Below are 27941 nucleotides of genomic sequence, written 5' to 3'. Positions count from 1 at the left end.
TATTCATATTTTTTCAGTCAATACATATATATACTTCATTGATTGTTTTAGCTCGCTTTCACCGGCGGTGCTGTTGATCATGTGACATTGTTTGTGTTCAAAATGGCGGCTGCAGGACGGCCACTTGGAGATATTTCAACCGAAAAGACTGTGTTTTTTCTGTGTGATATGCAAGAAAGATTCCGCCCAGCGATAAATTGTTTTGAAGACATACTCGAAGTTTCAAAGCGTCTAGTAAGTTCCTATCCGGGAATTGAAACTCTTTTCAGTTTGGTCAGGAAGACGTTGCAAAGTTGGTGTAACTATACTGTACATGTAATTTACGGATACTGTATAATTGTAAATCACAGTTGTAACGTGCAATGGCCTTACTCTGCCATGTACTAGACTAGACCGCAGAGTAAAGCCTTACAGTTATAGTCTTTACTTACAAATAGTGATGTTTAGTCATAACGTTTATATAAAGAACATTGTTTGTCTCTTTCCTTACGAATTTGTACCATTATTAAGGCCTTCTTATTAATTGATAGATTATCTTAAAAAGCCTCTGCCAATTTTCAATATGATCGTACATTGTTCACGTAATAATAGATTACAGTATAAGTATGGCTTCACTCACAAGGGTAACATTAAAATGTTGTTTACAGGTGTCTGCAGCAGAGATTTTAGACATTCCATTGGTGGCAACCGAGCAGGTAAAAAAAAAACGACTTTAAAACATTTCTATGAATTTATTGCTACTTAAAATGTAAAAAAAGTATTGCAGTCCATGTAATAAGTGTATTATTTATTTAATTATTTATTTATTATTTTTCTTTATTTTATTATTAATATTGTTTTTTATTTTTATTTATTTATTTATTTTTATTTTTTTTTTTTGAAGAATAGTAGTATGTAGTAGCTAATTCCTATACTCTGTGATATAAAACTTGATCCCTTTATATAGTATCCAAAAGGTCTTGGCCACACAGTGCCCGAATTAAAAGTGGACCATGCTGTGGGAGTTTTCCCTAAAACCAAATTTAGCATGATTATACCAGAGGTGGAAAAGAAATTGGAAAGCCTCCGTGATGGAAATGTTAAGCATGTTGTCCTGTTTGGTATTGAGGTGAGTAATTGAATTTTTTAATTGTTTAAAATAGGCGAGCAGAAAACTGCCATCAACATTTTTAGTCGATAATGTCACAGCCTAAGGTAATGTAACTTTCATTGAGATGGAGGGAGGCCTGAAGGAGCAGTTAATGGTAAAATATCATATGCAGGGAGTTGTTTCAATCTGTCCATTTATCAGTGGTTAAGTGCATTGATGTCAGAATAGGAAGTTTTGTTTTTCAGACTCATGTATGCATTCAACAAACAGCAATAGATTTACTGAAGAAGAATATAGAGGTCTATGTGGTTGCTGATGCATGCTCCTCCAGAAGCCAGATGGACAGGATTTTTGCATTGAAGGTCTGTAACCCGTCAGATTATCTATGACATGGGTGAAAATTGTAAAAGCTGAAAAACGTGAAAGTATAGCATTTACAATTAGACCATATTGAAAAAAAAATGAAGACTGAAAATCCTAAAATCAGGCTTAATCTTGAAAACTTTCACCCACAATCTTTAATGCATCCATTTTAGGGTATTGTAACCCCTTATTTTCACCCATATACCGAAAATGAGGTTTTTCCCATTCATTATTCAATAATGCATCTATCTTTGTGCCGATTTAAAACAATAAAAATATATCGAAAATATAAAATGTTGGCATTTATGTTTCTTTTTGCAATGTATAAGCATAGGCAACTCTTAAGCTTTAATCTTGGAGTTAACACTTTTCTGTTTTGAGGTGAGATAGCAATTGGTATGGGGCATAACTTCATCCCTGAACAAGATTTTATCACAAAAATTGGCAGAATTGACCACGAATGTTTGGGCTACAATCCTGTGCTGTCCTTTTGGTTGAAATATTTTTGTCATGAAGTTAGAAGTCCCTAATTACAGATTTTCATTAAAATAAAGGCATTTTACTTTATCAAAGATAAAATCTGAACAAAGATGTTTAAGAAAAAATGCTGGCAGGATTTTGGCGTACTAAATGGTGTCGTTAAATCAGCATTGAAATGGTGATCATGGGTGCTCAGGAAAAGGAGAAATTTGAGAAACCAATTTTTCAGTTTTTACCCCCAAATCACAATTATGACACCACCTGTAAGATGACATGTGTAAATGTTAATTAATTTAGTCACTGAACACTGAATACTATTTTTCTATTACCCAAAAGAATGTATTTAAGGCAATAAGTAAGGAGTTATGGGTGAAGGGCAACAACATCCATTTTAACTTACTAAACAAACTGAAGCAGGGATGAGTTGCATTAGGAAATAATTGGTGTCAAAATCAGTGCACTGCAAGAGTGACAGTTGCACAAATTGATTGATGCAGGATGTGATGCTATAGTGATTTTAAGTGTTCTGAACTTTAATCATTTTCAGAGGCTGGATCAAGCAGGTGCAATTGTTACTACCAGCGAATCTGTCCTGCTTCAACTTCTTGGAGATAAAGATCATCCCAAGTTCAAGGAAGTTCAAAGTCTGATCAAAGTTAGTGCACCTACATCAGGGCTAATTGGAAATGTTTAACATCTCTTAACAGAGCATTGAATCTAGAACTCAAGAGAACAGTAAAAAAGTCGAGAATTATGATGGTTTTTTGAAATTGAGAAAATCCTCAAAACTGACACTATAAACTATTTTATAAAAAATTAGACTGACATGTAGTATCCAAGTTTACATGCATATGAAAATTGCATCCATGCTGAATAAAACCTAGATTAACTGACGATGCAGTTTTCATATCCCCTTAAATAATAGTTAGTTTTTATATAAGGTTTAGTGTAGCCTATTCTAGTTGAATCAATTTTTTTTTCTTTTGTTATCCCTATATTGATCTATATTGAGTAGTACTTGTACTTTCCCTGCTTTAGTCTAGACATTATAGAATGTATATCAAACTGTATATGGTAATCACTCTGCGGATTACTTCTTGTATTTGTATTTGATCATGCCCGGATGTAGGGCGATTGTCAATAAACTTCTGATTCTGATTCTGCATTTAAATGTTTTAGTGCACTGCCATTATTAATTTTTGAATTTTTCAGTTTTAATAATTGCTTTATTTCTGATATTCTATACATTTTGTAGTTAGTAATACCAGCCAGCAAAATAAAGCACTTCAAGGGATATATGTACCATGTAATCATAGATTTTGTCTTGGATGATCTATACATATTCCAAAGAGAATTTTTATTACAAGTGAAATTCATAATGAATCTCGCTATGGAAACTAATGGTCTAAAAGACATACAACAGCTGCTTTTTTATATCAAAAGAAAGGCATCACACACATTGTTATTAGAGAGTAAATAATGTCACTAAAAATTCATCATAAGTGCTCTGAAGTGGGTGTTTGAATTCATTGCTTGGGGTTTTAAAAATAATTTCAAAGGCTTCACTCAGTCACTCTCTTTCATTGTTATTGAAGAAAACTATTTATGAGATTCTACTTAATTGGCCCTTATCAGGCCACTAACATCTGATCCACTGAGGGACCTTATTGGCTTAAGTTTTTCAAACCGGCAGTATTTTGATAAAAGAACAGTCTGGGGAGATCCCCAACAAGTGAACTTAAAGCTATGAATTCTTAGTTCCATTCTGTCCAATACCAGTTGAGCCAAAGCCACCTTCTCCTCTTGCAGTGTCATCTAATTTCTGTAAATAAATATGAAAATTACTAGTACTGTATTTTACCCTTTATATATATATATATATATATATATATATATATATATATATATATATATATATTCTTTTACATAGTTGTTTAACATGGAAATACTGAGAGAGAGAGAGAGAGAGAGGAAGATAGCTATATTCTAGCCTTAGCCTTTCTACATGTATATTCAATGTTACTGTAATGTGTCATCCTTAATGCCTAGTCTATAATTTACCCCACCTGATATTCTAATCAACTCTTACCTCAACTTCTTCAATATCTGGTAAATATATCCTCTCACATATCAATTGTGCAATCCTGTCTCCCTTATTAACTATAAATAAATGAATATATATTTAAATATTCAATACAATTTAAATATAATACTATAATCAAAATACACAAAGTGAAACCGCAGTTGAGAGTTTAATACAAGCATCCTCATGAACTGCTGTGGAAAGATGCCAAATGGAACTTTGCCCAGGCAAGATTCATATCTAAATGTACAAATAATGATATTGGTTATATTGTACTTATTTTACATTGCATTAGAGATGTAAATTGTGCTTTTAAGCCAAGAATGTGGATGTCTATGCTCTAAATAAATAGTTTAAAATCTCCAGTTATGCAGTTTGAAGTTTTTGCTTTTTTTTAATGCCTGCAAAGACAGAATTTCATTAACGTCTTGTACTGAACAATGTTTTAGCATCATTAGCCAGTAAATCATTTTAATGTGCTGAAAAATGAAATAGCTGCCTGGTGCTTATGAAATTCTCACTGGAGGATGACATCTCAACATGAACATATTCTTGCAGTACATACAAAAATACCAGTACATATAATTTCCACAGTTTAAAAAAAGTTCTTACCTTTAAATGGCTGCTCCCCAAAATTAAACAATAACACCCCTACATTGCCTCTATAGTCCTCATCAATCACACCGGCTGAAGCAAAATGTATGATTTTTTTTTAAAGTCAGATTTTGGTGCTAATGTTGATATAAGATTATAACATAATAATACTCTAAAAAATACATTTTCTACAAAAAAAAAAATTAATTAATAGATACAATTCACTGTGTATGGTTGGTTTGAATAAGCAGTATGTCTGAGACTATGCATAATTTATACTCACCACCAACATCTATGAAGTTCTTTAAAGCCAGACCAGATCTTGGTGCTGAAATTAGCATCCCACTTAAAAATAAACATGTTTGGGACAGAAAGTGACAATCTTTTATGCCATTTTAACTCTAGGTATTATTCTCTGTTTGCAATAAGTGAATATGTTGTGATAAAAATATGTTTGCTGTATCTCAAGCTAATATGAAGAAATTTATTATAAGGGTCATCAGTTCAGAGGATCTTTACAGGTAGTTTTAATTATTTACCCAAAAGTTACCGTAAGAGCCATACCATTTTAAGAACATTGCCAGCAAAAAATAAAATGAACAGGGACTTGTGACTTGCCATTTAATTAAGTGAGATTTTGTAGGTTTTGGGTTCAGAAATAATCAGCGGAAGACTAGAAAGTGTGGTGCAACAATTACATGTCATAAAAGCTGGCATAATTTATGCAAAGACGTTCTTTTTCTCTCTAAATAACACTCTATTGCAATGCGAGACAGTAAAATTGAATTCAACATGTTTTGCATGTCACTTTTGTATTGCATTCTAAGACATCTTTCCTTTGCATGAAGTTTCACCCTTATTGCTGATTAGGTAAACAAATGTTAAATCATGTTTTTCTAGTCTCATATGTCATCATGCTGTGCTCACAGCCTCATTTCAGGCTATTTTAGATGTTTTTCCCTTGAATCTAACAATGAATCTACATGTACAATGATATTTCTCACTAACCTACTCTTCCATAGCATCCATCAGGAACAGCTATTTGGATATCAGTTTTTGCAAGAACCTTCCCTTTAGATGGAACTTCATAATCGTAAGCACTAAAAGTCATCATGTATAAGAACCATCAAATCAAACAGTTAAAATGAAATCAAAATATTTATGAGTTAGCACCATTAATTACAGGCATTTTTTTTCATCACGAGGAATTTGCTTCAACTTTCAAGTTACAGGCATCTAATTTTATCTCAATGCACATTATCAAAACAACTATATATAAAATATAACGATCGGGTATCCAAATCACAAAGCGAGATCTATTATTTTTCAGAATATATTATATTACATACATGTATATACTATTAACCCATTACAGTGACGTCATATTTACTCCGTAACACTAGTCCCGCGGCCATGCTGGAGGGAATGAACGACGGGGAATAGTAGCGGTAATAGAGGTGAACCAAATAAAATAAAATAAACTTCATATCGCGATCAAGTACACCAAAGGGAAAAGGATATATACAAGCTGAAGCTTCAGCTGATCAGCAGGATCGACCAATATGAACTCAAGACAGTCTAAAAACGTGAAATCCTACCAAATGCTACTTATCCAACATCGTGTTGTCACAAGATAGTTCAGTTATCTTGTACTTCATTTTTCTTGTTCATTGGGTAATGACAGTTATAGTTTGAGAGAGTTTATTGTTAACTGTGTAATCATAAGTTTAACCTTACATAGAAGCAGCTTTTTACATAACGGATAGATATAAGGAGAAATTTTGAGCTGATCATCAGGATAAACCCTTGTGGACTCAAGGAAGAATGTATGCAGGATTGTCTTATGACATGAAATATTGCTGTCAGTTATGACTTATCTCTACATCGTGAAGCTGTCAGAAATTATTTCAGCATTCTTGTACTTCATTTTGGTTCATTAGAAAGTACGTGTAACAAGACTGTTGTTTGAGAGAGTTTAATATTCACCATGAATGCAACCATTCATATAAGCAACGTTAGGATTTTATTATTATTCAGTCATTCACAGAAGCAAGGTATTTTTAACACTTATGTATTTATGATGTCCAATGTAAAATAACAATAATGCAGTTCATGAATTGATCTTCGTTTCTGCAACCATTTGCTTAAACATATAGGAAAAGTACACATTTTGCATGAATAAAAGTGAACATGAAATGCTGAGTTCTGAGTGTCGCTTCAATTAAATAACTCCTGTCATGCACTGGATTTCACTCTCCTGATGTTCAGATCCTGTCTCCTCAGCTGGTCATAAAGATCTAGGAATATTTTTTGCTGCTTCTACCTTGCGTGTCATCTACAGTAGCTGCCTTTTGTACCTGTCATCAAAAGCTTCCGTTTTTATTTATTTATTTTTTTTTTTAATAATTTACTTGCACCCAATCATTGTGGCTTGGTGGGAAATGCCTGATCAATTTCCTAAATGTAAATTAATAGAAAGATAACATTGTGATTTTTATTCATATTGTAACTTACAACATTACAGTTGAAAGGAGCAGAATTTAACATTTTTACAGAGGAAAGTGCAAATTCATTTCATGAGGTTATATGTCAATTACACCTGAGGTAGAATTTACTTGCAAAATAAAATTACTCTTATCACTACACCAAATCGAAAATTAAGCCACTAACTTCCAAATACACTTCATACAAGTAATTGATTTAATTGGCCCAGCTCAGCTGTGTACAGTACAAATATAGCCTTGACACTAATTGGCAATAATGCTAACCAGGTATTAAAGAGGTAGGTGACAGCCGATAAAATCTAGAGAGCACCGTAACTGATAACAAATTACACCCAAGGCAATAGGAAAGTCGAAACCCTGCCTGGGTATTTCAACACGTTTTAACAAATTAACACACTCTCCACCCAAACTTATTGAGCACTACTTTAAATAAATATGCAGTGTACGTGCGCCCCAAACGTACAGACCTAGGTCTTTGGTTTTGTACTGTTTTTTTTTTTCTTTTATGGTAAGATCTGCACAGCCGGCTCTTCATTCTTTGCTATTAAATAGATTAGTTTTATTCCTTTACTTTTCAAAGCCACCTCGCCGTCTCTCCTCCGTTTATGGTTTTAGTTCCTTCATCATGGATTGTTACCACTGCAGGCAAGTGTGAACGCTTGTAAAGTTAGTTATCTTTTCTCGATCAAATAACCTGCAGTAATTCATCATTTTGCTCGGTTAATTATCAAAGGAAATACAGAAAACGAAAAGTGAACTACTGACATGGCTTGTTCATGCGCAGCAGACGATTCCGGTCTCCCTCCAGAATGGCTGCTGTTCGTTTTGATGACGCAGGCTCTAATGGGTCAATAGCGTGCGTTATATTTAAAAAAAATCATACCTGTATAAATCATAACCAGCTGCCAAATGAGAGCCTTTGGTTGGTGCAATAGCGTTTTCAGTCAGCTTTGCAAACCGGAGTATTATCTTATTTGAAGGCATTATCTTGGGCTTTTTGCAGGGAGAGACACAGCTGCTTTCAACAATGGCAAATGTTGTCATAGTAAAAATGCCGCGAAAAAGAATTTCCCGCTGTCCTTTGCGCAAGCGCTGTAGAAAACCGGAAGTTACTCGACTTCCGTTAACAACATAACCATGCCTTTGGTGGTGATGTGTGGCTTACCTTGTAGTGGCAAAACTACGCGAACTAACCAACTAAAACACTACTTAGAGTCAGAATTAAGTAAAGCAGTACATATCATTGATGACCATGCAATTGGGATCTACAAAAATGAAATATATGCAGGTAAATGATTCCATTTTTATAATCACAAACTAGCACGATAACGTTCATGTCAAGTGAATATTGTGATCTCCGAGTTTGATATGATCCACAAACTTGGCACAACAGCTCATGTCAGAGACCATATACAGGAGTACTAACGCATACATCTACAGGCTTTGGGTAGGAATGGAGGCCGTACGAATGAGCCATAGACAGATCAATGCTAAGTATGTTACCACGAAAGAAAAAAAGGATTTACAACTGTAAATGCAACACACATTGACAATGGACAACATTTAGTTTGTTATGTCTCACACAGTACATGCATACTCCACTGTTTCTTGTATTCTGCTTTCTTTGAATATTAATTATTACAGGTTAATTTTGCTTTACTTACTTATCTCTATGAAGGACTTACCTGTAAAACTTTCTTAAATTGCAGAATCTAAGAGTGAAAAGGATGCAAGGAGTGCCTTAAAGTCTGCCGTGCAAAGGTATGTACATGTACATTTGAACCTGTTTTATATAAAAGGGTGTTACCTTTGGCAATCTATAAGCTGAAGTAATAATCTTATAATAAAGTTTATCTTTGAACATTTTTTGAAAAATGACCAATATGTAGTGTCACAATTTATCTGTCTATTTTTCTTTGCAGAAAATTGTCACGAGAAGATGTTTTGATACTGGATTCACTGAATTATATAAAAGGTATTGTGGTAAACTATGCACAAGTAATTTTCATAGATCTTGATTACCTTCATTAGCCTTAAGTCTTTGTGATTGAACAAAACTTTAGTGATTTCAAACTGCATAAAGTTACAGCTGATGATTCTCAATTACTAATGTTGAAAAACGCTCATTTTCATAAGAGAATAATATGAGTTCTAAATGTTTAAGGTTACAGATATGAACTTTTTTGTTTAACAAAAGCCAGTCAGACACCACATGCTGTAGTAAGTATTTTGAATTTTTTACAAATTTGAATTTTCTTTGTTGCTGGTTTGATTCAGTTGCATTTCATTTTGTTGAATTTTCTGCCTGTATAGGTGCAGTGTTCCATCTTTAAATGACTGATTGACTAATAGATAAACCAGCTCAAATCAACCTATTTCATGTCAGCAAACTGTACCCAGGTTTTTGGAGAAATAACTTCACTGCTTATTTTTTCCTCCTTATTTTGTTAGATACATTGTGAAATAGACCCTCATCAAGCAGCAGAATGGAACAAAAACAGGAGTGAAGAAGACAGTTATTCTCAAGAAATGTAAGACTTATGTTAGACTATGCCATGCAGCATTCAGATGGTTTCTCCCTTAATTGCTTTAGAATGCTGGAAATCCATTGCCTGTCTGTATGTATGTATGTCTGATTAGAGGCAGTCTCAAAAATTTGAAATGCATTTGGATTATCATATTTAAGTTACTGCATTTTGTGATATTTTGCAGTTATGGAGATATATAAACAGCCATTCAATTTAAAATGCTGCTTTAAACAGGAAAAGCCTAGTTCAGTGTACATACAATTACTCATTCATTTTGGATAGGCTATTCCTTTTGTTGAAATATAAATTTCTAGGAGTTTTAAGGTAATGTGACTTTCTTATATCTGTTTCCTTAATTTTATCTGTATTGTACGTACTTTAAATGTGCCACATTTGTTGTCTTCTTTGTGGTAAATTGACCCTAAATATTTTTCATTTTTATTTTAGTTTGGATGCCTTAGTCATGAGATTTGAGACCCCAGATTCAAGAAGTCGTTGGGATTCCCCTCTCTTTACAATACATCCTACTGATGAGCTGCCATATAAGGAAATTAGTGATTCTCTCTTCCAGAGAAAGCCGCCACCACCAAACTTAGCCACTGTTGCAGTAAATATGACCTCTTAGCCTATTATATCAATTTTTGTTAATAATTATATAAAAAAAATATAGGTTAGTTTGGTGTCAACAATGTGATATGTTATGTCTATTTAATACTTTTGTCTTACTTTTTAATTTAAGTGGTATGACTAATTTTGATGGGAATTAGATAGGAGGTTCAACCAGTTATTGAAATTACATTTTTTTTTTTTTTTTTGCATTTGCATTTGCAGCAACCTTTATCATCTACAAACTTTCTGTATGAATTGGATAGAATAACCCAAGATGTCATCAATGTAAGTACATAAAGGGTGTGAAGATTTCAATTACTTGATATTTATTTGTTAGTTTATTTGCTTTTTTTTAAATGTGTTTATGTTTTAAATGAAAATATTGCTTCCATTTCAATGATCATCAATACAGATTGAACAATCTCAGAATGTAATGTACTTCACCTAATATAAACTCATGAATACAAAATGCTAAAACATTTTAGGTCATTTTGGATGCACAAAAAACAAGTGTTCCTGGTGACAAAGTTGCTATCCCTAATGCTCAAGAAAAGGTAATGAATGTGCTGCTGTTCACTGGTCCACACTGCCCACTATACCTGGAGTAGTTGGTGTTTATAATGGTCTTTTCAACAATTTTTTGTGATTTAATAACTATTATAAAACAAGCAAATCAGATGTGATTTAATAATAATAATAATAATAATAATGGTTTATATTCAAGTTATACACATAGTAAATATACATTAAAAATTGATATCTGCCATGAACTTCAAAAAAAAAAAAAACAGGAGATTTAGGAGTATGTTTAAAATACAGAAACTGTAAATCATCAATAACTTAATCCCCAGTTATTAAATTGATCACTTTTTGAAATATGCAAATATGTATTTTATGATAAGTGTACTTTTATTTTACAGGTTGAGCTTTTTAAGCATGTCACTCTGGCAGAATTACAACGGACAAGAAGACAATTTATTTCATACACAAAAATGCACCCAATGGAAGATACCAGTAAAATTGGAAATATGTTTGTTCAGTATTTAAATAAAAGTATCCGGTGACACCAACACAATTTGATATTATTTATTTCACCTAGTTGACAACATCCTAGTTTCCATCTCAACATTCATTACTTTTTGGCTTAACCAAAAACTATAAACAACGTGGTCATGGTTTTACTATCTCAAAAAAGCAGTTTTCATGTCGGATAGAGGATTTTCTTTTTTCTTTTTCCTTTTAAAGCGTATTTATTAATTTTCATTTATTAGTTCTTTGCTTAATTATTCTGTACAATGCTAAAACCGTTTGCAAGGAACAAGACTGAAAATATCAAGTTTTATATATATCTTTACTAACTATCAGTGCAGTGAACCACAAAATCAGTCATAGAAAATGGATAGGGAGGATGTGGAATACAGATTTACAGTATCTATCTGTTGTGTATTGTTACCTTTGATTGTGACGATAAATGATGCAAATGTGCAGAATAATTCTTGGCTGGATTTTGTGATTTATTTTATCTCCATACTGTCGAAATTGAAACATGTCACTTCACAAGTTGCAAACAATGTGATATGAAATGATGCCTGTTATTATAATGAACCTAGGACTGTAACACATACTATAACTTCTGAAATTGGAAGTTTTACCTTTTATGAAACATTTTTTTTAAATATGAAAATAAAGGTTTTTAAAGTTTTACTTGGATTTTTTCTCTTGGTTCAAAGCAATAATTAATCCAATACAAATCTATTATGAAAACTTATCAATAAATACAAAAGAACATTGTAAATATATTTTAATGTGGATTAGTATCTTTTTACTTAGACATTTTCTTCTTCTCGTGAATCATTGCTTGACCCATCTCTGCACTTTGCTTCAATGCTTTATTCAATTTTAGATTTAATTTAGTTGCAAAATGACTGGACAGTCATTAAGAATGCCATGTCTTCCTGTACATTTCAAAAAGTACTTTATCTTTTTTTCCTTAATTGATGGAAACGATAGTAGTTTTACAGTATATATGTAACAGAAATTTATATGGCATAGGGAAATTTTTCGAACACTTACAGTATGCATTTAACTATCATTTATTCTACGTGTTGAAAAAAATTGATCCTGAAATCAATAAAGCCAAAAAATAAAATCAAACTTTCACAATTTAGTTATAGTTTTGAACTGTAAATGATAAAAAGCATGACATCAGCAACATTACCGACATACTTGATTTTTGACTTGTCATGACGTGCCTTGACAGTGTATACATTTTTTGTTACTTAAAATTCTTTGATATAGGGAGCAAAATCTATGCTAACTTAGATAAAATGTAGCAGGTTATACATCACTTTCAGGCAGCCTTATTTGGTAATTTTGAGGCAAGGCATGAAGTTTTGTCTCTATTTTGGATTGTCTGAAAATTTAATTAATTACAGAAATTTATTTGTTCATTTTCCTTTAGTTTGGTGTGTTATTTTTTTTTTATTTCAATGTGATATTTTACTGCCTGGGACCAGTTTTGTATGCCCTCCTCTCTGCTGCATTTTAGTGCTTGTTTCGTCCGCTTGGCGGCAGCACGTTACAGTGAAGATCTTGTTTAGGTGTCTTGAGTGGAAGTGTTTTAATCTGAAGTATGGTGTTAGTTGAAGCATGGAAAGTATATTTTAAAGAATTAAACGTTACAATGGAAGTGAATGAGATTGCTAATAGTGATTTTTTAACCAGCAGAAAAAGGTAGCTGTGCCACTTCTGGGTCTCAGAGGTACTGCGCATCATTCGGAGCTTACCTTAAGCTATGACCTTCACCCTGTAGGAACACGCTGTTGATGCTGTCGTTTGTGTTTATGGTGATGTATTAAGTTACAGTTGATAATATACAGAAAGGTAGTATTCCAAAATTAGTGTATGTTTCTGAAAAGGAGGTATATCTTATATGCCACTGTGCTAGTACAATCAGTGTTAACCAAGGAGTTATAACATGGGGTTAACACAGCTAGTGGTAGTGCTAGAGTATATAGCCTACACCATGTAATACTTACTACTGTAAAACAAGTACACGGAAGATCATTATATAGTTTTAGGCGCTCAGGTATGCCCATCTCACAGATTACCTTTATCTTAACTCTAGGTCAAGATGCTAAGTGGATATTCTGTCGGGCAGCTGTCTTCGCTGATCTCTGGTGACAATGGTGGTAAGAAAAAGAAGAAAAAGGACAAATCTGCAGCCTTATTTGAAAACAGCCCAACTTGTGACAAGAAGAAAGGCCTTTTTACCTCAAACACCCTCACCATGAAGAAAGAAGATAATTTTACAGTTACAGTCAAAACTAGCACAATAACTGCACAGAAGGCCAAACTTTTTGAAGTAGAATCAAAAGATACTGATACACAAGTAATGTCCTTTGTTTACTATTTTCCCTACTCTATGATTGATTGTTGCTTTGAAGGGCAGCATCATTGTGGCATTCTGAAAATCTTTTACAGCTACTGCAAATGCAATTTAAACTTAAAGGATTGCTTTATTTAAAGTTATGTATAATGCCGTTTTGAGTATTAATTTACATCTTTCATATTAACATTAAACAAGTATGTTACATGAATCATGTAAATTCTCATGCGTATGAGATTTTTTTTTTTTTAATAGCCCAACAGAGATGTAAAATTTGTCAAAGATAAAATAAAAGAGGCGAAGACAGTACAAGAGACAAAAAATGTGACAAGGAAAGTTCATGATAACCCCCTACATGTGAGTTTGCATGGTGGAAGGGATTCTACAAAATCTAGGTAAGTAGGAAATTAATGTTTTACTTATGGAATATGCTGATGAATGTATACACACTTGAATCCTGTCTAAACATAGTGCAGTGTTATTTGCTGTGATGGCACTGTCATAACTTCATCAGAACATGTGTTATTGTTACAGACTGAAATTTTTTAATGTTATAAAATGTTTTGTTGATTTTTTCCTATTTACAAAGCTGGATTGTGTGATACATTCAGCAAGTTAGACCTTCTAAACGGGGTTAATTAATTTATTTGTTTATTTTTATATCCTTAAAATTTCACAGTAAATCAAAGAAGAGAAAACTTGAAGATGATGAGCCACAGACTGTCAAGAAGAGGAAGAAATACAAGCCAGACAAACAAAAAGAATCAAAAACCATCTTTGTGGGCAATTTGCCTGCCAGGATTAAGAAGAAGGTAAATGTAATCTTGAACATCACATTGAAATGAAAATGAAGGAATTGATGTTCAGTGAGTCCTTTGCTTTCAAGTTATTTTTCATTCGCTCTTATAATGGTTACAGATAGAATTATTAATTGTTAGTAAGAAGAAAACTTCATTGTTTGTTTCTTCTTTACAGGCATTGGAGAAAATGTTCAGGAAATATGGAAATATAGAAAGCATCAGATTGAGAAATGCTGTAAGTTTTTTATGCTACTCAAAATGATCAGGTAATTAGATAATATTTTTATTATTAGTAGACCTGTTTGTAGGTGTACATTATGATATGCATGACTGTTTCTTTATCAATAAGATGCAAGACATTGGATTTTAGAAACAAGAGATTTTCACATTAGCTATGACCAAGTTTATTATGGTCTTGTTCTATTTTATTTAAGGTTTCAAGTGACCCTAAGGTTTCCAAGAAACTGGCAGTTATTAAGTAAGTATACTTATCATGCAATTTTCTAATAGATAATTATCCACCCATTATTTTCTTTATGGTCAGATGAAATAAGAAAAAAAATGGTCATGTATTTTAAAGGAATGGTATTGGAATAATTATTATATCTTGACAAAGCATGGTATCTTAGGAGGAGGGGGATCCACTGGGTAGTAGGTGTCTTTGATTAACTTGAACAAAATTTATGGTCTAAAAGTGTCCAAGTTATGCAGTGTTCTGTACATATAAAATCCATTACCAGCATTTTTCATATAACTTTACATTTTACAGGAAAGACTTCCATCCAAACAAGAAGAACATCAATGCATATATTGTGTTTAAAGAATGTGAGCAAGCACAGAATGCACTCAAATGGTGAGATTCATTATTCAATATTATATGTATTTGTTGCTTTTATAAGACCAAATGTGAGGAAAAATTCGTAATTTATAAATTTCTTTTAGGTAAACTTTCTAGTTTAAATAGAGAAAAGGTGTCAACTTTGCATTATCAGTATCTGTATATCAGTCAATTTATAGTTGATGACAGTTGGTTAGGTTTTAATTTTCACCATCCAATTTGTTTCAGTAATGGGGAAGAAGTTGAAGGGAACCACATAAGAGTCGATTTGTCTTCTGCAGCAAAGGAGGTACAATAATATACATATCTTGTTTTTTTATTGTACATTGTGGTAAATGTGATTGCATTTATGCAATCGTTGGTAGATTTATATTTTAGTTCAGTGTACATATCAGAACTTTTCAAGCAGTCACAAAGTCCTCTTAATACATGGTTACATGGTTGACATTTCATAGAATTTGGAGAACACACATACAGAAAAGATTGTCATTTGATTTTGGAACATCATTCAAAAATATGGAAAAAATAGCAGAGGTAGGAGCATTCTTAGAAGTATGGGCATCAAGTATCATAAAAATGAGCAGAAAACAAAGTAATGTTACATTTTGAGAGACTCTTAAATATTTTATCAATTGATTTATAGCATGACAACAGAAGATCAATTTTCCTTGGCAATCTGCCATTTGGTGAGTATTACATAAAATCGTGGTTTGTATTCCAAGTCTGTAGTAAAATGTGAAATCATGTCCGTCATATCTTTGTAATTTGTCTAATATGGCATGGTGTTTTCTGTGTAATCAAGGGCACTATTTAGATGTATTATAATACAAAATTGGTTGGGTCTAAGAAATAAAATGCCATTTCTTAAATGACCCTCCTTGACTAATAGCACAGAGATCTGCAACTTAAAAAGTGTGGGAGAAAGATGTTTTAAAAAATTATTTTTTAAATTTGATTTTACTAATTTTTTCCAAGACATAAATGAAGATGAAGTGTGGGAAGAGTTTGAAGATTGTGGTATCATAGAAAATGTGCGTATTGTTAGAGATGGAAAGACTGGCATTGGTAAAGGATTTGGATACATTTTATTCAAGGTTAGTGATATATTTCATGTTTACTCGCTGGATTGATTAAAGAAATAACAGGTAATTGATGTTACATGTATTCTCTATATATATTTACAATAATTATACTTAATGGTTGTGCATTGTTATTGTAAAGTTAATCTGTAATAAAGAAAGGCCAGAAGGTATATGTTTTAATGACTGCTCACAAGCAAGTTAACTCTTTTTTTTTCCAGAGTCCCGACTCTGTTTCTCTTGCACTGAGGTTGAAAAACAAGCAATTGAAGGGAAGGGAGGTTCGAATATCTTGCTGCGTCAAACAAGAGAAAGTACTCAGAGTTTCCAAGGAAAAGAAAAGAAAAATTGTAAAAAACCCACAAGGACATAGTAACTCTAACATCCTTTTCAAAAGTATACAAGGAAAAAACCTGGATGTGAAGGACAAACAAACAAAAATGAAACAAAAAGGAAAGAAAAAGAAGCACCACCTTTTAAACAAACAGAAGAAAGTTGTTGCTGATATACTTCTTGGGAACAAGGCTTACAAAGATACAAAACCATTTAGTAGTAAAAAGAAAATTTATGGTAAGGGATACCATAATGTTATGAGTGCTCAGAAAAGAATCTTGAAAAAAGCCAAGAAACAAAAAAAGTAGACTTTACAGAAGTTTTAAGGGATAAGAAATTGATTTATTCTTTTAAATCCTTGATGGCACAAAGAATTGTCAGCAGTGTGGTTATCTTGTTTTCTCATGTTACCACAATAAATGAGAATAGAGTCGGGGGGGGGGGGGGGGGGGTCCATTCAACCTGCATTCCAAGATCTGGAATGCACAACCTTGCAAGGTGGACTTCTTGGAATAGTGTGTTCATTTGAAATTAGGGTCAAAACCAGCATTTGGCTTATTACAGTTTTTCTCATTTATTAGCCTGGTCCGCCCATTATTTTTGTCGCATGTATTTACAGACATGAGCTTTTTTCACAGAAATGGGGAATTCCATGTTTTTTAGTTCAATACTTATGGTTCCAGAGATCTGTTTTGTCTGAGATTCAATAAATGTTCAGAGGCTTATGTCTGAATTTACTTGTACTGGAACACTGCTGTCATATCTGAAAACGGTGCTTACATACAGGTCTGGTTTGAAAACAGATATTGATCAGATAATTTCAACTTTTGTCAAGGGGGTTGAACTGCCAAGAAGGGAGTGCATCGAGTTGATTGATATTCCTGACATTTTGATTCTTTTGTAATTGTCTGCATTACCAATTGGCCTCGTGGTCAGTGTCCACCTCTGGAGCAGGAGGACGCGGGTTCAACCCCATCCTTGATAGATGGTACCTGCTGTCTCCCTTGCTGCACATTTCAGACAAAGACAGCCATGGTATTTGTAACTTGCAGGGATTATTTATTAAAAGAGAAATTATCAGAATTTTCCATTTTTTCAACATATACTTTGTTCTTGGGAGTTCAACCACTTCAATTGTAGTTCTTGCAGTTCCTAACTGTAGCAGTCCTTTTCATTGTTGCAGTCTTTTTTTCTGTGACTTGATGTTTTTTACAGAAACATCTCCTTTTAAAGTGGTTTTACCTATATTCATCCTGAGCCTGATACTGGTTCTTGCCTGGACATTGTCAGTTTAAGCTGGCTGGCATTAATAGTATCCAGTGAAAGAGAATTGTAATTTAAAACAAGGCAGCAAAGCTGTCAAATGTACAGACAAAGAACAGAAAATAAAGATGCAAATAAGTGAAAAATTAAAATTTCACAAAAAACTGTTAAATTGCCAGAAAAATTTACCAAACAGACTGCGTTGCCTATTGAAGCTGTATGTTAGACCCATGTTTCTTTCCTGTAAGTTTGAGAACAGTAAGTGACATGATTTCCCTTAAATGGTCATCATAGGAGCAGTGCCCAAAATAGGGGTTTCTTCAAATTTTGATGCAACATTACATAATGTTTAACAGCATAATGACAATCAAATGTTATTAATAAAATATTAGTAACATGGACATTCAGAAAATGTGACAAGCAAAAGTCTTCAAGATCATGGAACTTTAAAGTCACACCTTGAAAATGCCAATATGTGAAAAATTAAATTTTCACAAAAAACTGTTTAACTGCCAAAAAAAAAAAAAAAAAAAAAAAAAAAAAAAAAAAAAAAAAACAGACTGCATTGCCTACTGAAGCTGTATTTTAGATGCAGGAAATATCAAACAAACACTTTTAGGCATCTCATTAGTTAAATAATGAGACTGTTAACATGCCTAATAATTGAATCTGAGGAAATGTGAAAAAACAGTATAACTTCTTAAGTAATGGCCCGATTATGCTTATTTTCGAACTCAACCTGCGTTTTAGTAAGATTGACCACTCCTGTGAGTATAATTACAATTGGCCAATCCGTTTTTCTTATATTGTGTTATCAGTGTTGCATTTATATTGAAAATAGTGAAAAAACAGCATAAATTACCTAAAAGTGACCCGATCATGCTGATTTTCGAACTTGACCTGCGTATTATGAATATTCATCAGTTCTGTAAGTTTCAAGTCAAAAGGTAAAATGGTTTTCCACTTATCGTGTTATCAGTGCTGCATATATGCTGAAAAAAGTGAAAAAACAGCATAAATTCCCTAAAAGTGACCCGATCATGCTGATTTTCGAACTTGACCTGCGTATTATGAATATTCATCAGTTCTGTAAGTTTCAAGTCAAAAGGTAAAATTGTTTTCCACTTATCGTGTTATCGGTGCTGCATACATGCTGAAAAAAGTGAAAAAACAGCATAAATTCCCTAAAAGTGACCCGATCATGCTGATTTTCGAACTTGACCTGCGTATTATGAATATTCATCAGTTCTGTAAGTTTCAAGTCAAAAGGTAAAATTGTTTTCCACTTATCGTGTTATCGGTGCTGCATACATGCTGAAAAAAGTGAAAAAACAGCATAAATTCCCTAAAAGTGACCCGATCATGCTGATTTTCGAACTTGACCTGCGTATTATGAATATTCATCAGTTCTGTAAGTTTCAAGTCAAAAGGTAAAATGGTTTTCCACTTATCGTGTTATCGGTGCTGCATATATGCTGAAAAAAGTGAAAAACCAGCATAAATTCCCTAAAAGTGACCCGATCATGCTGATTTTCGAACTTGACCTGCGTATTATGAATATTCATCAGTTCTGCAAGTTTCAAGTCAAAAGGTAAAATGGTTTTCCACTTATCGTGTTATCGGTAAAAGTGCACGGCGACGACGGCGACGACAGCGACGACGGCGACGACAGACGCAGATGATGGCTATATGTACAGACACATCTGTGTCTGTACATAAAAAAATTATCTCATAGCTTTAAGTCAAAACTGTCAGAAAGAAGTGTAGAGTTTCACACTTAAGGAACATATTTTATGAGATAGTTACAAAGACGAATCTTGCGATATATAACACAATAATTCTAAGAAACAAGAGAAATAAAGCATAACATTATAAACAAATCAAACATTTATTTTTGATAATGTGAGACAAAACTGTTGGCACAAACTGATCTACTTTAACAAACAGTAATCTCCTTTGGGGACACAATATCAACAGCTTCAGTTACTTTTATTATAATACAAGAGAAACCTTGTATTATTTCTTTAAAACTGGAGAGTCAAGTAAGTTCTTGAGACTAATGATCAAGTTGGAAGTGGTGAGATGGCAGTTTCTTCCAACTTCATCTACATTTCTTGAACACATCATAACCAAATCATAACCTGTTTGTTACCAGTATTGCCATTTCTATATTGTGGTTTATTTAAAACTTATTGACGGATTGTGGCAGTCAAAAAGTTATACTAAAATATCACTTATATACATTTAGGGTGCATCTAAAAGAAAGTAAACAAGTCAAATATAATATGCCACCTAAACTGGTGGTTTTTAAGTCATAATCAATGCAACTGTTAAGGGAAATTCAAATGGACAGAGTATTTCAATTAAATGCGATGTTCTCCTAATAACTACAAAATGCATAGTGACTAGTGATTACAAATATATATATATAACCAAACAAAACGATCAACTGATTAAGACAAGTTCTTTAATAACAGGATTTACTGGGACTAAAATGATATAGGTAGAGTAGTTTCCATTATTCTTAAGAAGAAAGGAAAAAAAGCACATCTTTTCACAACATTTTCCCCCTTCTCAAAATTATTCATATACAAACTAGCAGAAATTTAATATAGAACTCTGAATAAATTTGATAGCATTATGTTGTTTATGTAATGCTAATAGTTTTACTAAAGAAATATGAAGTTGAAATATGCTCAATAAACTGTTTTCACTTAAAACTTACAATAATGCAATAACAGCTAACATTTTTTTCTACACTCTATGCTAAATGCTTTTAAGACGAAATCTATATTACCTTCATACAGAAATGAAACGGTCAAATTTACTATGACATTCTCCCTAATACTACTGAATGTCCTGCACAAATTCAATACACCAAAGGCAATGGACAGAAGATATGGTAGATTAAAGACATAACTTCACAAAGAACAATCTTGTATTGCATAAAAAATCCTCCTCCAGGTTTTAAATTCTGCCATACATTTCATGCGGGTACTTCCAAGACCATTGTTGGCTTTATCTGAATGTGGCTAGGACTTGATGATGGCTGACAAGAAAATGGCAAATATAGAAAAGAGCAGAATGCTGTGGCTGTAAATGGATGTGGCACCATTACACTTCTGTGAATCGCAACCATAGTAAAAGAGCTTGACCTCTTTTGTTCCAGCGCGTTCAACCATTCCAATAACAGCATCTTCTGTGCACTGGCGAACAATACGTTTTTCACCTTGGACTAAAAAGACAAAAACAGTCAATTGGAACAAGATCAAATTTTTTCAACAAAACTGTAACATGTTTTATTGGGGCCACCACAGCCTGCAAATTGGACATAAGATAACCAGATTGCAGTAAATAGGGCAAGGGTCCTCTATATAACTTCTATGTCTGATGTCTCTCATAAAGTACTCCCATCTGAGCAAATATTCAATTCCAATTTTTTGGTTTTATGAAATATTTAACAGAATGTTTTCTTTTAAATTTTCTATTATCTATGAGTATGATTAGAAATGAAAAAGGCAAGATTATTGCTGCCCCCCCCCCCTAAAAAAAAATAATAATTTTAAAATCCTTTGTGATGACCTTGCATGATGAAAGATTCTGCTACTTTAGCAGTGAATGCCACATATTTACAAAAGTGCAGAAAAAAAGATTTTAAAAAATAATAACAAAAAATAAATAAAAATAAATTCCAAACACCATTTTTCACATAGAGACAATATTCCCTATGTTACAGTTTTACCCTCATCTATGGAATGGATTCAAGAATCATAAAATTCAAACCTGATCAATTGTATTTCTAAAACGTTTTCGTAAAATATTTGAAAGTTTGTGAGCATCTGCACATTATAAAAATAAGTTATTTACTTTAATTGGAATTAAGTGCCTGAAATCTGTGAGCAATCACTGTAGACCAACCTATCAACCAGTAGAAAATGCGACTTGCTATATAAATCATGGAGCAGAATGAAACCAGCTTGCTGCTATCAACTGCAAGATCTCAGGTTTCAAAACAGCAAAGTTAAAAGTGATTTATCCTGGCATTTGGGTGTGTACCAGAATATGAATTCCACGAATCCTGCCATCAGAGGTGTAAAACAGTATGGCTTAACCTCAGTAAAGAAAAGTTTGGTCTATATTTAACATTATTTTGCTTGCCACATCCTTTACATTATCAGTACTGAAAAGTAGCTACATATACTTAATACTGACCTTCTTGCTCCATTTTCATGCAGGTGTTGTGGTTTTCACTGCAGTTTGTTAGAAGTCTTTGAGCAGCAATGTCATTTTCATCAAATGGATCATCACATACCTTCCCCTCATATCTATCATGAGAGTTACAGACATAACACTGGATGCCGTAACCTAAAACCAAAAATTGGTATAATCTTACAATACTTACATCTTTCCTCTTGGCAAAGTTAATCAATTATGTCTATTTAAAAAAAATACTTGCTACTATACTGTCATGCAGAGTGGTCCCCTCCTTCCCCATTTCTCTCTTTTTTTTTTTTTTTTTTGCCAAAAAACCCAACCAAATGCCAGCGCACAGCTGCATCCATACATGGGAGTGAGAGTGATGATTATAGAATGTACGTGCAGTACTACGTCATTAAGACTTTAGAGGACAAACTGTAGGGACAGAGAAATAAGTGAATTTACGACCAAAAATTTTGAAGAAGGTGCAACATTTATGCTTTTTTATGGCTCATCTAGTGTTTTATTTGGTTTATCCCTAAGCTTATCAACTTTATTTTAGTTAAAGAAGGAAACGGTAGAAGCGGTGTATGCTTTACTGTGAATCTACGCTCACTTTAAATGTAAGGTTAATAATGTGTATATGGCCAATTTAAATAAATCAATCATGCAATCTTTCAAATTATGGTGAATCCGTCAAATAGGCAACATAAGAATACTTAAAATAGTTCTAATATGTGTCAAGCATTGTGTTTTTGTTCAATTTGGTGATAATTGTCAATGTGTCAATGTCGATTGGCATAAGCAAAGCAATAGGATCATCTTTGCATGTACCAAACACTATCAAACTCCATAATGGTTTTAAAATGGTCACATCCCTCTTTCTTACATCTTGGTCCACAATTTAAAACGCCCCCCCTCCAACTTCCACCTTTCCCTGAAGAAACTTCAGAAACCCATGAATGGCCATAAGGATCATGCACGCTTTTATTTTCACACATTAGTTATGATATTGTAAATACCGCTCAAATGACTACTAGGGTTTTGCATTTTCTACAGTAGTTTCGAAACCCTTGTAGCGCGGCATAGTGACGTTGTTAGTAGTCTGCTCGTGTTCGGCGATTGCGAAATCGTTGCCGACTCGCAACATCATAAGTTATACGGCCAACTGCCATTTTATAACGCCAGAGCGTTATTTTGAAGCGGATTTTTTAAATATGTAGATGATTTACCGTTAGCAAAGACAAGAACAGTTGTACTTACCCTCAGGCACAAATATAAGCAACAGAGCAACGGATGCAAAGAGTGTTACTGCTACTGAAGCCATCTTTAGGTTCGCACATCCGGGTAATTTTGATGAAAGCCGTGTCAAAATTTGCACAAGTAAGGGGTCATAGCTCTCTATGCTACTTACCACAAAGTCATTAATAGTCCTTTTACACCAGTTTTACTAGTTAGATAACTTTATTTCAATGCATAACGGACTATTTACTTATTTTAGAGGAAAAAATAACGTCACTGAGGAGAAATCATTTCGCAGTTTTAAATCCTTGCTAACCCATTCTGGGCAAGTCCAATATCAGGCCTATTGATAAGCAAGGTCAACTCAAGGTGACAGCAACAAGCACAGCTGACGCATTTTATTTCTTCCCTGGGACCTGACGACTAACTGGGGCGTGCAAATGGATGCAACTGATGCAGAGAGGCTCAGGAAGAAAAGGATTTATAATTTAAAGCCCCAAAAGAAAAAGCACAGTGAAGGTCAAAAGTCTCAACCATTATTATTTTATAAGAATTCTTGCCGATTGATTCCTGTCGGCCAGGGGACAGATGAAGAGGGGGGGCGGGGCACATGACGAGCTGATTGTATAGCTCTATAAAAAGACTAAAAAACGTCATACCTTTTCTCGTATCTGTATCACTAGCAACAGGAGCAGCAGCAGTTGTGGTAGTAGTTGTTTGTGCAGTGGTGGTAGTAGTAATTGTGGTCGTTGGTTTGGTTCCTAAAAGAGAGTAATTCGCTCAGCTATAGGCCTATATTATCAATCGCAGGTTGCAATATTTTTTCGAAACCTTGCTTCATTTTCTTCATGATTTTCTATTATCAACGTGTTTGTAGTGGAGGGGCGTTAGCTTACTATGTGAACACTTACCAACAGTTATATCCACTGCAATAGCGTGCTCAAATCTAAGTGGTGTAGCATCAAACGTGTAAGTCTCTTCGAGAATTGGCCAGGGGAAGGGATCGCCTGCTTGGAGGGTGAAGCTGAATTCTGTGTTGAATTGGGTATTGTAATCGAAGCTGATCACATCCCCAGGGCTTTGATACGCCCAGCCCATAAATGACCCTTCCTTGACCCATGGTTTAGGGTCGGGCACAATCTGCGAGTGGTTTGATGAACATGAGATAAACAAAAAAGCTGTTATATTTATATTCTTATATGATGTAGGCCTATGTAGTAAGAGAGAACTGAAGAACTGCAAACGTCGGTTAAAGATCATACCATATTAGTCTTTTAGCAGACGATTCTATCATTAAAGAGCAGAAGAAGGAAACTGAAGGCAATTTTTTAAACATCAAATTAATGCGCGGAGCGTGATCTATCCGTATTTTCTTAGCCTATCCCATGCCAAAATTAAGATGTTGAATGATGATGAATGTAAAAAAAAAAGAAATAAAAAATCGAAATTCTACAATTATTGGACCGCATAATAAAATGAAGATGGCACGCGCTTGACAACTCTTACCACAGGGAACAACCCTTCTTCTTTCGGCAGTTCGGCGGGGATAGAATAGTCTAAGACAAACTCATTGCTGGTTCCTACTCGAGACCATATGAACAGTCTAGCGGAGACAGTTCTAGTAGTTGCTTTATGAATGTAAACTTCAAATTTTTGCAACTGTCCTTCTTTGAGTGGATGCTTCGTTGCCACGTAAGCCTTCCCATTCCCCGTCCCTGGATTGGTGTTGTATCTCTTTTTTGCAGTATCTCCAATTAACTCGCCTGTATTAAAAAAAAGCAGATGATCGATTTCAGGACTTTGAACGTTCAGGTGCAAACGCTTACTTATCAAACTCTGAAGTACGAGAGGATGTCAAAAAGTTTTGAGCCTCACACATTTACCCCCGTCAGATAACACAATGCACCACGCCTGATATACACCAATGTCATAGCAACCGATTCCACGTGGGATCATATTTCACACTGCATTAGTTTGGTTATGTGCAACACTTTTGTGGCAAAGCCGTGCCCCCGAACTATACCCGTTGTGGATTTCTGCTCCACTACGACATCGCGTCAGCTCACACTAGCTGAGTTGCAATTGATGTTGTATTTCAACACAAAATTTATTACACTCCTAGCAGTAAATTTGATAAAATTTCCACTATTATTTCTCTTCTCTGTACTGAAACATTCCACCCATTTTACGACTCGAAGGGTCAAATTTCATGTGTAGTTTTGCGAACAGCCTAATTAGCCTCTCAGTAATCTACTTGAAATGTGGAGCCCGGTCTTCCGATTGTCTTTTTAATGTATTCGGGTAAGTGCAAGTACAAAATGTACTTACCTTTAACTAAGATCATGCAGGCTGAAATGACCAGAGCCGACAACAAACACATGCGAGCCATTACTAAAGTATCCAAGGAGTATACCTGAAATACAATTTACACCTCGAATTACCACGAATTTAGGCCTACTGCTGTAAAGAGTTACTCTTCAGTATACTGGTATTTTGTTCAAAATAAACTTAATGTTATTATTTTTATTAATATTATTATTAGTACTTTGTACATTCCTTGGCATCTCTGCCATATAATGTTTTGTTGCACAGTGCCAATTAAAGGATATCATGCTTAGTAAAACCAAAGATTTAATACTTATAACTGTTATAACTTCTTGGTAAAACCTCCACTATTTCAAAAGCCGAAGGGGGTTGGCCCCACAATTTTTCAGCAAAAGTTCGTTAAGGGTGACGCCTGATCCGACAGCAAGCTGTTTACTTCGCGTGAGGCCATGCTCCAGCACGCACGTTGGCTATGCGTGCAGATATGATGTTATCGATTTGCCAGATGGAAGTGCGGATAGAGATGGATTTTTCGTTATTGTTTTAATATGACAGGCGCTGTGTTTTACCTCCAAAAATTAATTAATATGAGACATTGTAGTATTGATGCAAATTAGGAAATACGCTTTTCAATCAATGTGTACTTGCTGAATAGAGACATTGATCTCGATCAAGTCTTCAACAGTAGGCCTATCGCCATAAGTTTACCTGTAGGTCACTCGGTGTGAAGCCAACCTTAATTTAGTAGAGCTACTGGCCCGCTAGTATTGTCTTACAAACGCCTTTTTTCAAATGCAAGTTCACCTGGAAGATTTACCCTGCAGCCAAAAATACTTCAACTTAGAATTGGTTATTAAAAAGAATATTTCTCGTTTAAACCTGGAAATTTTGTACATCGCTTACCTTGAGCAGTGGCAGTCCTATGGAATTATATATGTGTCGCTGCAAATATGCAGGTGTACTGCCCACGTGATCATAAGAACAGATGCATTAGACCTATTCACAAACGCAAACATGAACACACGAAAGCACAATTGATTTTGCATTGTGCAAAGCGTGCCTAAAATGTATAGAAAGGTAGTGGACGGAAAGGAGTGGACGGAGGCTAGATGATGACGACATGACTTGTGGCGGAGTCGGGGCTCAGCTCCTGGAGAGCGTGGGTGGGGCAAAACTGAGGACATTTAGACCGCGGCAACTTTATTAACTTCGTAGGACAGTAGGTTGCACACAGAGTCATGCACAGTCGCTTTTACATCTGAATGTGAAAACTTTCTCAAATAAGGCAGCTTCATGTGCTCCTTCAAATTGAATTACTGACACCCCATTGTATTACGATGCTAGATTTCCACGGATTCTTTTTTTTTTTTATTTCATTTCATTTCATTTGGTCTTTTAATTTTTATGCTGGCAGATAAAACTTAATTTTTTGTCGTATTTTGTGCTTACTTTTAGAATGATTATCTATCCAAAGATTTTATCAACGTGTCACGTAATGGCATCACACGTGTTACATCGTTCTGTTCTTACCTCCCATTTGACACTAAAGGCTTTTCTGACGACCTTTTCAGCAGAACTCATTTATGATTTAAACAAAAATTATTTTGAATTATTCAAAACTGAATAGACAAAATCTACACAGTAAATAGGAATGTCGAAAAACAATTATCATACCTATTCACATTTTCCAACGAAACACGATTAAAATTTTAAAGATACTTACTTTTACGTATTATGTACCTTTGTTCCGTGCTTCCCTTTTAACGTCACTTTTACATGGATGACGAATTATTTCTTCAATCTTGCTATTAAAAAAACCTGTTTCAATGTTAAGTAGCAAGTCTCCTGCAGAGCTAGCTATATGTCTTTAATTTAACACGTTTTAGGTCTAAGATTTTAAGTTGGAACGCCTTTGCAACCCCACTAAGATCATTAATTGATGTAAATGCTGTAAACTCGGTTACATACTTTTTTTTACTGATATAAGACATCAAACATAAAGAACAGAACAGAACATTCACTCACACTAAAAGAAATGCGTCATCAATGCTAGAACACATGATTTGTATGTACGCTAAATATCAAGGATGAAAAATATATATATTTGCAGTGTACTGACAGAATTTATCAAATTTCTTATCGAGGAAATCATACCTACAACTTGTTTCTTCGCCCGTGAACACGTTCTTAAGAAAATATAAATTATGATTTGCAATAGACTCAAG

The 27941-nt window shown here is 34.0% G+C and overlaps 5 protein-coding genes across 6 annotated transcripts; 3 read left to right on the top strand and 2 right to left on the bottom strand.

Annotated features, from left to right (window-relative positions):
- Positions 1-52: 52 nt before the first annotated feature.
- On the top strand, positions 53-3098 carry LOC106154983 (isochorismatase domain-containing protein 1). The gene is made up of 5 exons (XM_013529567.2): positions 53-234; positions 648-695; positions 947-1108; positions 1336-1452; positions 2481-3098. Exons 1-5 carry the CDS (start codon positions 103-105, stop codon positions 2625-2627), a joined length of 606 nt encoding a protein of 201 aa, XP_013385021.2. The 5' UTR covers positions 53-102; the 3' UTR covers positions 2628-3098.
- Positions 3099-3262: 164 nt separating this feature from the next.
- On the bottom strand, positions 3263-8165 carry LOC106154984 (deoxyuridine 5'-triphosphate nucleotidohydrolase). Its single transcript, XM_013529569.2, has 6 exons — positions 7998-8165; positions 5619-5710; positions 4894-4938; positions 4629-4703; positions 4023-4093; positions 3263-3755 (listed from the first exon to the last, which is right to left on the bottom strand). The coding sequence occupies exons 1-6, from the start codon at positions 8156-8158 to the stop codon at positions 3678-3680; spliced, it is 522 nt and encodes a 173-aa protein (XP_013385023.1). The 5' UTR covers positions 8159-8165; the 3' UTR covers positions 3263-3677.
- Positions 8166-8232: 67 nt separating this feature from the next.
- Positions 8233-11955, top strand: LOC106154981 (protein KTI12 homolog). The gene is made up of 9 exons (XM_013529563.2): positions 8233-8402; positions 8824-8875; positions 9037-9089; positions 9279-9334; positions 9566-9645; positions 10090-10249; positions 10474-10536; positions 10737-10805; positions 11172-11955. The coding sequence occupies exons 1-9, from the start codon at positions 8252-8254 to the stop codon at positions 11313-11315; spliced, it is 828 nt and encodes a 275-aa protein (XP_013385017.2). The 5' UTR covers positions 8233-8251; the 3' UTR covers positions 11316-11955.
- An 861-nt stretch (positions 11956-12816) lies between these two features.
- On the top strand, positions 12817-17414 carry LOC106154980 (RNA-binding protein 34). 2 transcript variants are annotated; one of them, XM_013529558.2, is made up of 11 exons: positions 12817-13097; positions 13379-13642; positions 13895-14034; positions 14319-14451; positions 14615-14674; positions 14874-14917; positions 15209-15292; positions 15506-15566; positions 15921-15963; positions 16253-16371; positions 16578-17414. In XM_013529558.2, the coding sequence occupies exons 1-11, from the start codon at positions 13077-13079 to the stop codon at positions 16995-16997; spliced, it is 1389 nt and encodes a 462-aa protein (XP_013385012.2). In that variant the 5' UTR covers positions 12817-13076; the 3' UTR covers positions 16998-17414. The 2 variants fall into 2 exon arrangements, with proteins under 2 accessions (XP_013385012.2, XP_013385016.2); XM_013529562.2 differs by having other exon boundaries at positions 13019-13134.
- Positions 17415-19821: 2407 nt separating this feature from the next.
- Positions 19822-26723, bottom strand: LOC106154972 (uncharacterized). Its single transcript, XM_087006189.1, has 7 exons — positions 26620-26723; positions 25720-25804; positions 24898-25154; positions 24303-24531; positions 24051-24152; positions 22165-22317; positions 19822-21187 (listed from the first exon to the last, which is right to left on the bottom strand). Exons 2-7 carry the CDS (start codon positions 25778-25780, stop codon positions 20985-20987), a joined length of 1005 nt encoding a protein of 334 aa, XP_086862315.1. The 5' UTR covers positions 25781-25804; positions 26620-26723; the 3' UTR covers positions 19822-20984.
- Positions 26724-27941: the final 1218 nt, after the last annotated feature.

Source organism: Lingula anatina, chromosome 2 (genome assembly GCF_051362555.1).
Source record: "Lingula anatina isolate TDL-2025a chromosome 2, LinAna3.0, whole genome shotgun sequence".
Lineage (NCBI taxonomy): Eukaryota > Metazoa > Brachiopoda > Lingulata > Lingulida > Lingulidae > Lingula > Lingula anatina.
Note: the sequence above shows the minus strand (reverse complement) of the source record. Positions and strands in the feature narration are given on the sequence as shown.

Coding starts and splice junctions, on each gene's coding strand:
- LOC106154983 (XM_013529567.2), top strand. CDS start 103: ATGGCGGCTGCAGGACGGCCACTTGGAGATATTTCAACCGAAAAGACT. Junction 696..946: donor CATTGGTGGCAACCGAGCAG/GTAAAAAAAAAA, acceptor CCCTTTATATAG/TATCCAAAAGGTCTTGGCCA. Junction 1,109..1,335: donor TTGTCCTGTTTGGTATTGAG/GTGAGTAATTGA, acceptor TTTGTTTTTCAG/ACTCATGTATGCATTCAACA.
- LOC106154984 (XM_013529569.2), bottom strand. CDS start 8,158: ATGACAACATTTGCCATTGTTGAAAGCAGCTGTGTCTCTCCCTGCAAA. Junction 5,711..7,997: donor GCTGGTTATGATTTATACAG/GTATGATTTTTT, acceptor GATGACTTTTAG/TGCTTACGATTATGAAGTTC. Junction 4,939..5,618: donor TGGATGCTATGGAAGAGTAG/GTTAGTGAGAAA, acceptor TGCTAATTTCAG/CACCAAGATCTGGTCTGGCT.
- LOC106154981 (XM_013529563.2), top strand. CDS start 8,252: ATGCCTTTGGTGGTGATGTGTGGCTTACCTTGTAGTGGCAAAACTACG. Junction 9,646..10,089: donor GACAGTTATTCTCAAGAAAT/GTAAGACTTATG, acceptor TTTTTATTTTAG/TTTGGATGCCTTAGTCATGA. Junction 10,250..10,473: donor CAAACTTAGCCACTGTTGCA/GTAAATATGACC, acceptor TTGCATTTGCAG/CAACCTTTATCATCTACAAA.
- LOC106154980 (XM_013529558.2), top strand. CDS start 13,077: ATGCTGTCGTTTGTGTTTATG. Junction 14,035..14,318: donor AGGGATTCTACAAAATCTAG/GTAAGTAGGAAA, acceptor AAAATTTCACAG/TAAATCAAAGAAGAGAAAAC. Junction 15,964..16,252: donor CCTTGGCAATCTGCCATTTG/GTGAGTATTACA, acceptor ATTTTTTCCAAG/ACATAAATGAAGATGAAGTG.
- LOC106154972 (XM_087006189.1), bottom strand. CDS start 25,780: ATGGCTCGCATGTGTTTGTTGTCGGCTCTGGTCATTTCAGCCTGCATG. Junction 24,532..24,897: donor AAGAAGGGTTGTTCCCTGTG/GTAAGAGTTGTC, acceptor AACCACTCGCAG/ATTGTGCCCGACCCTAAACC. Junction 21,188..22,164: donor CATGAAAATGGAGCAAGAAG/GTCAGTATTAAG, acceptor TTGTCTTTTTAG/TCCAAGGTGAAAAACGTATT.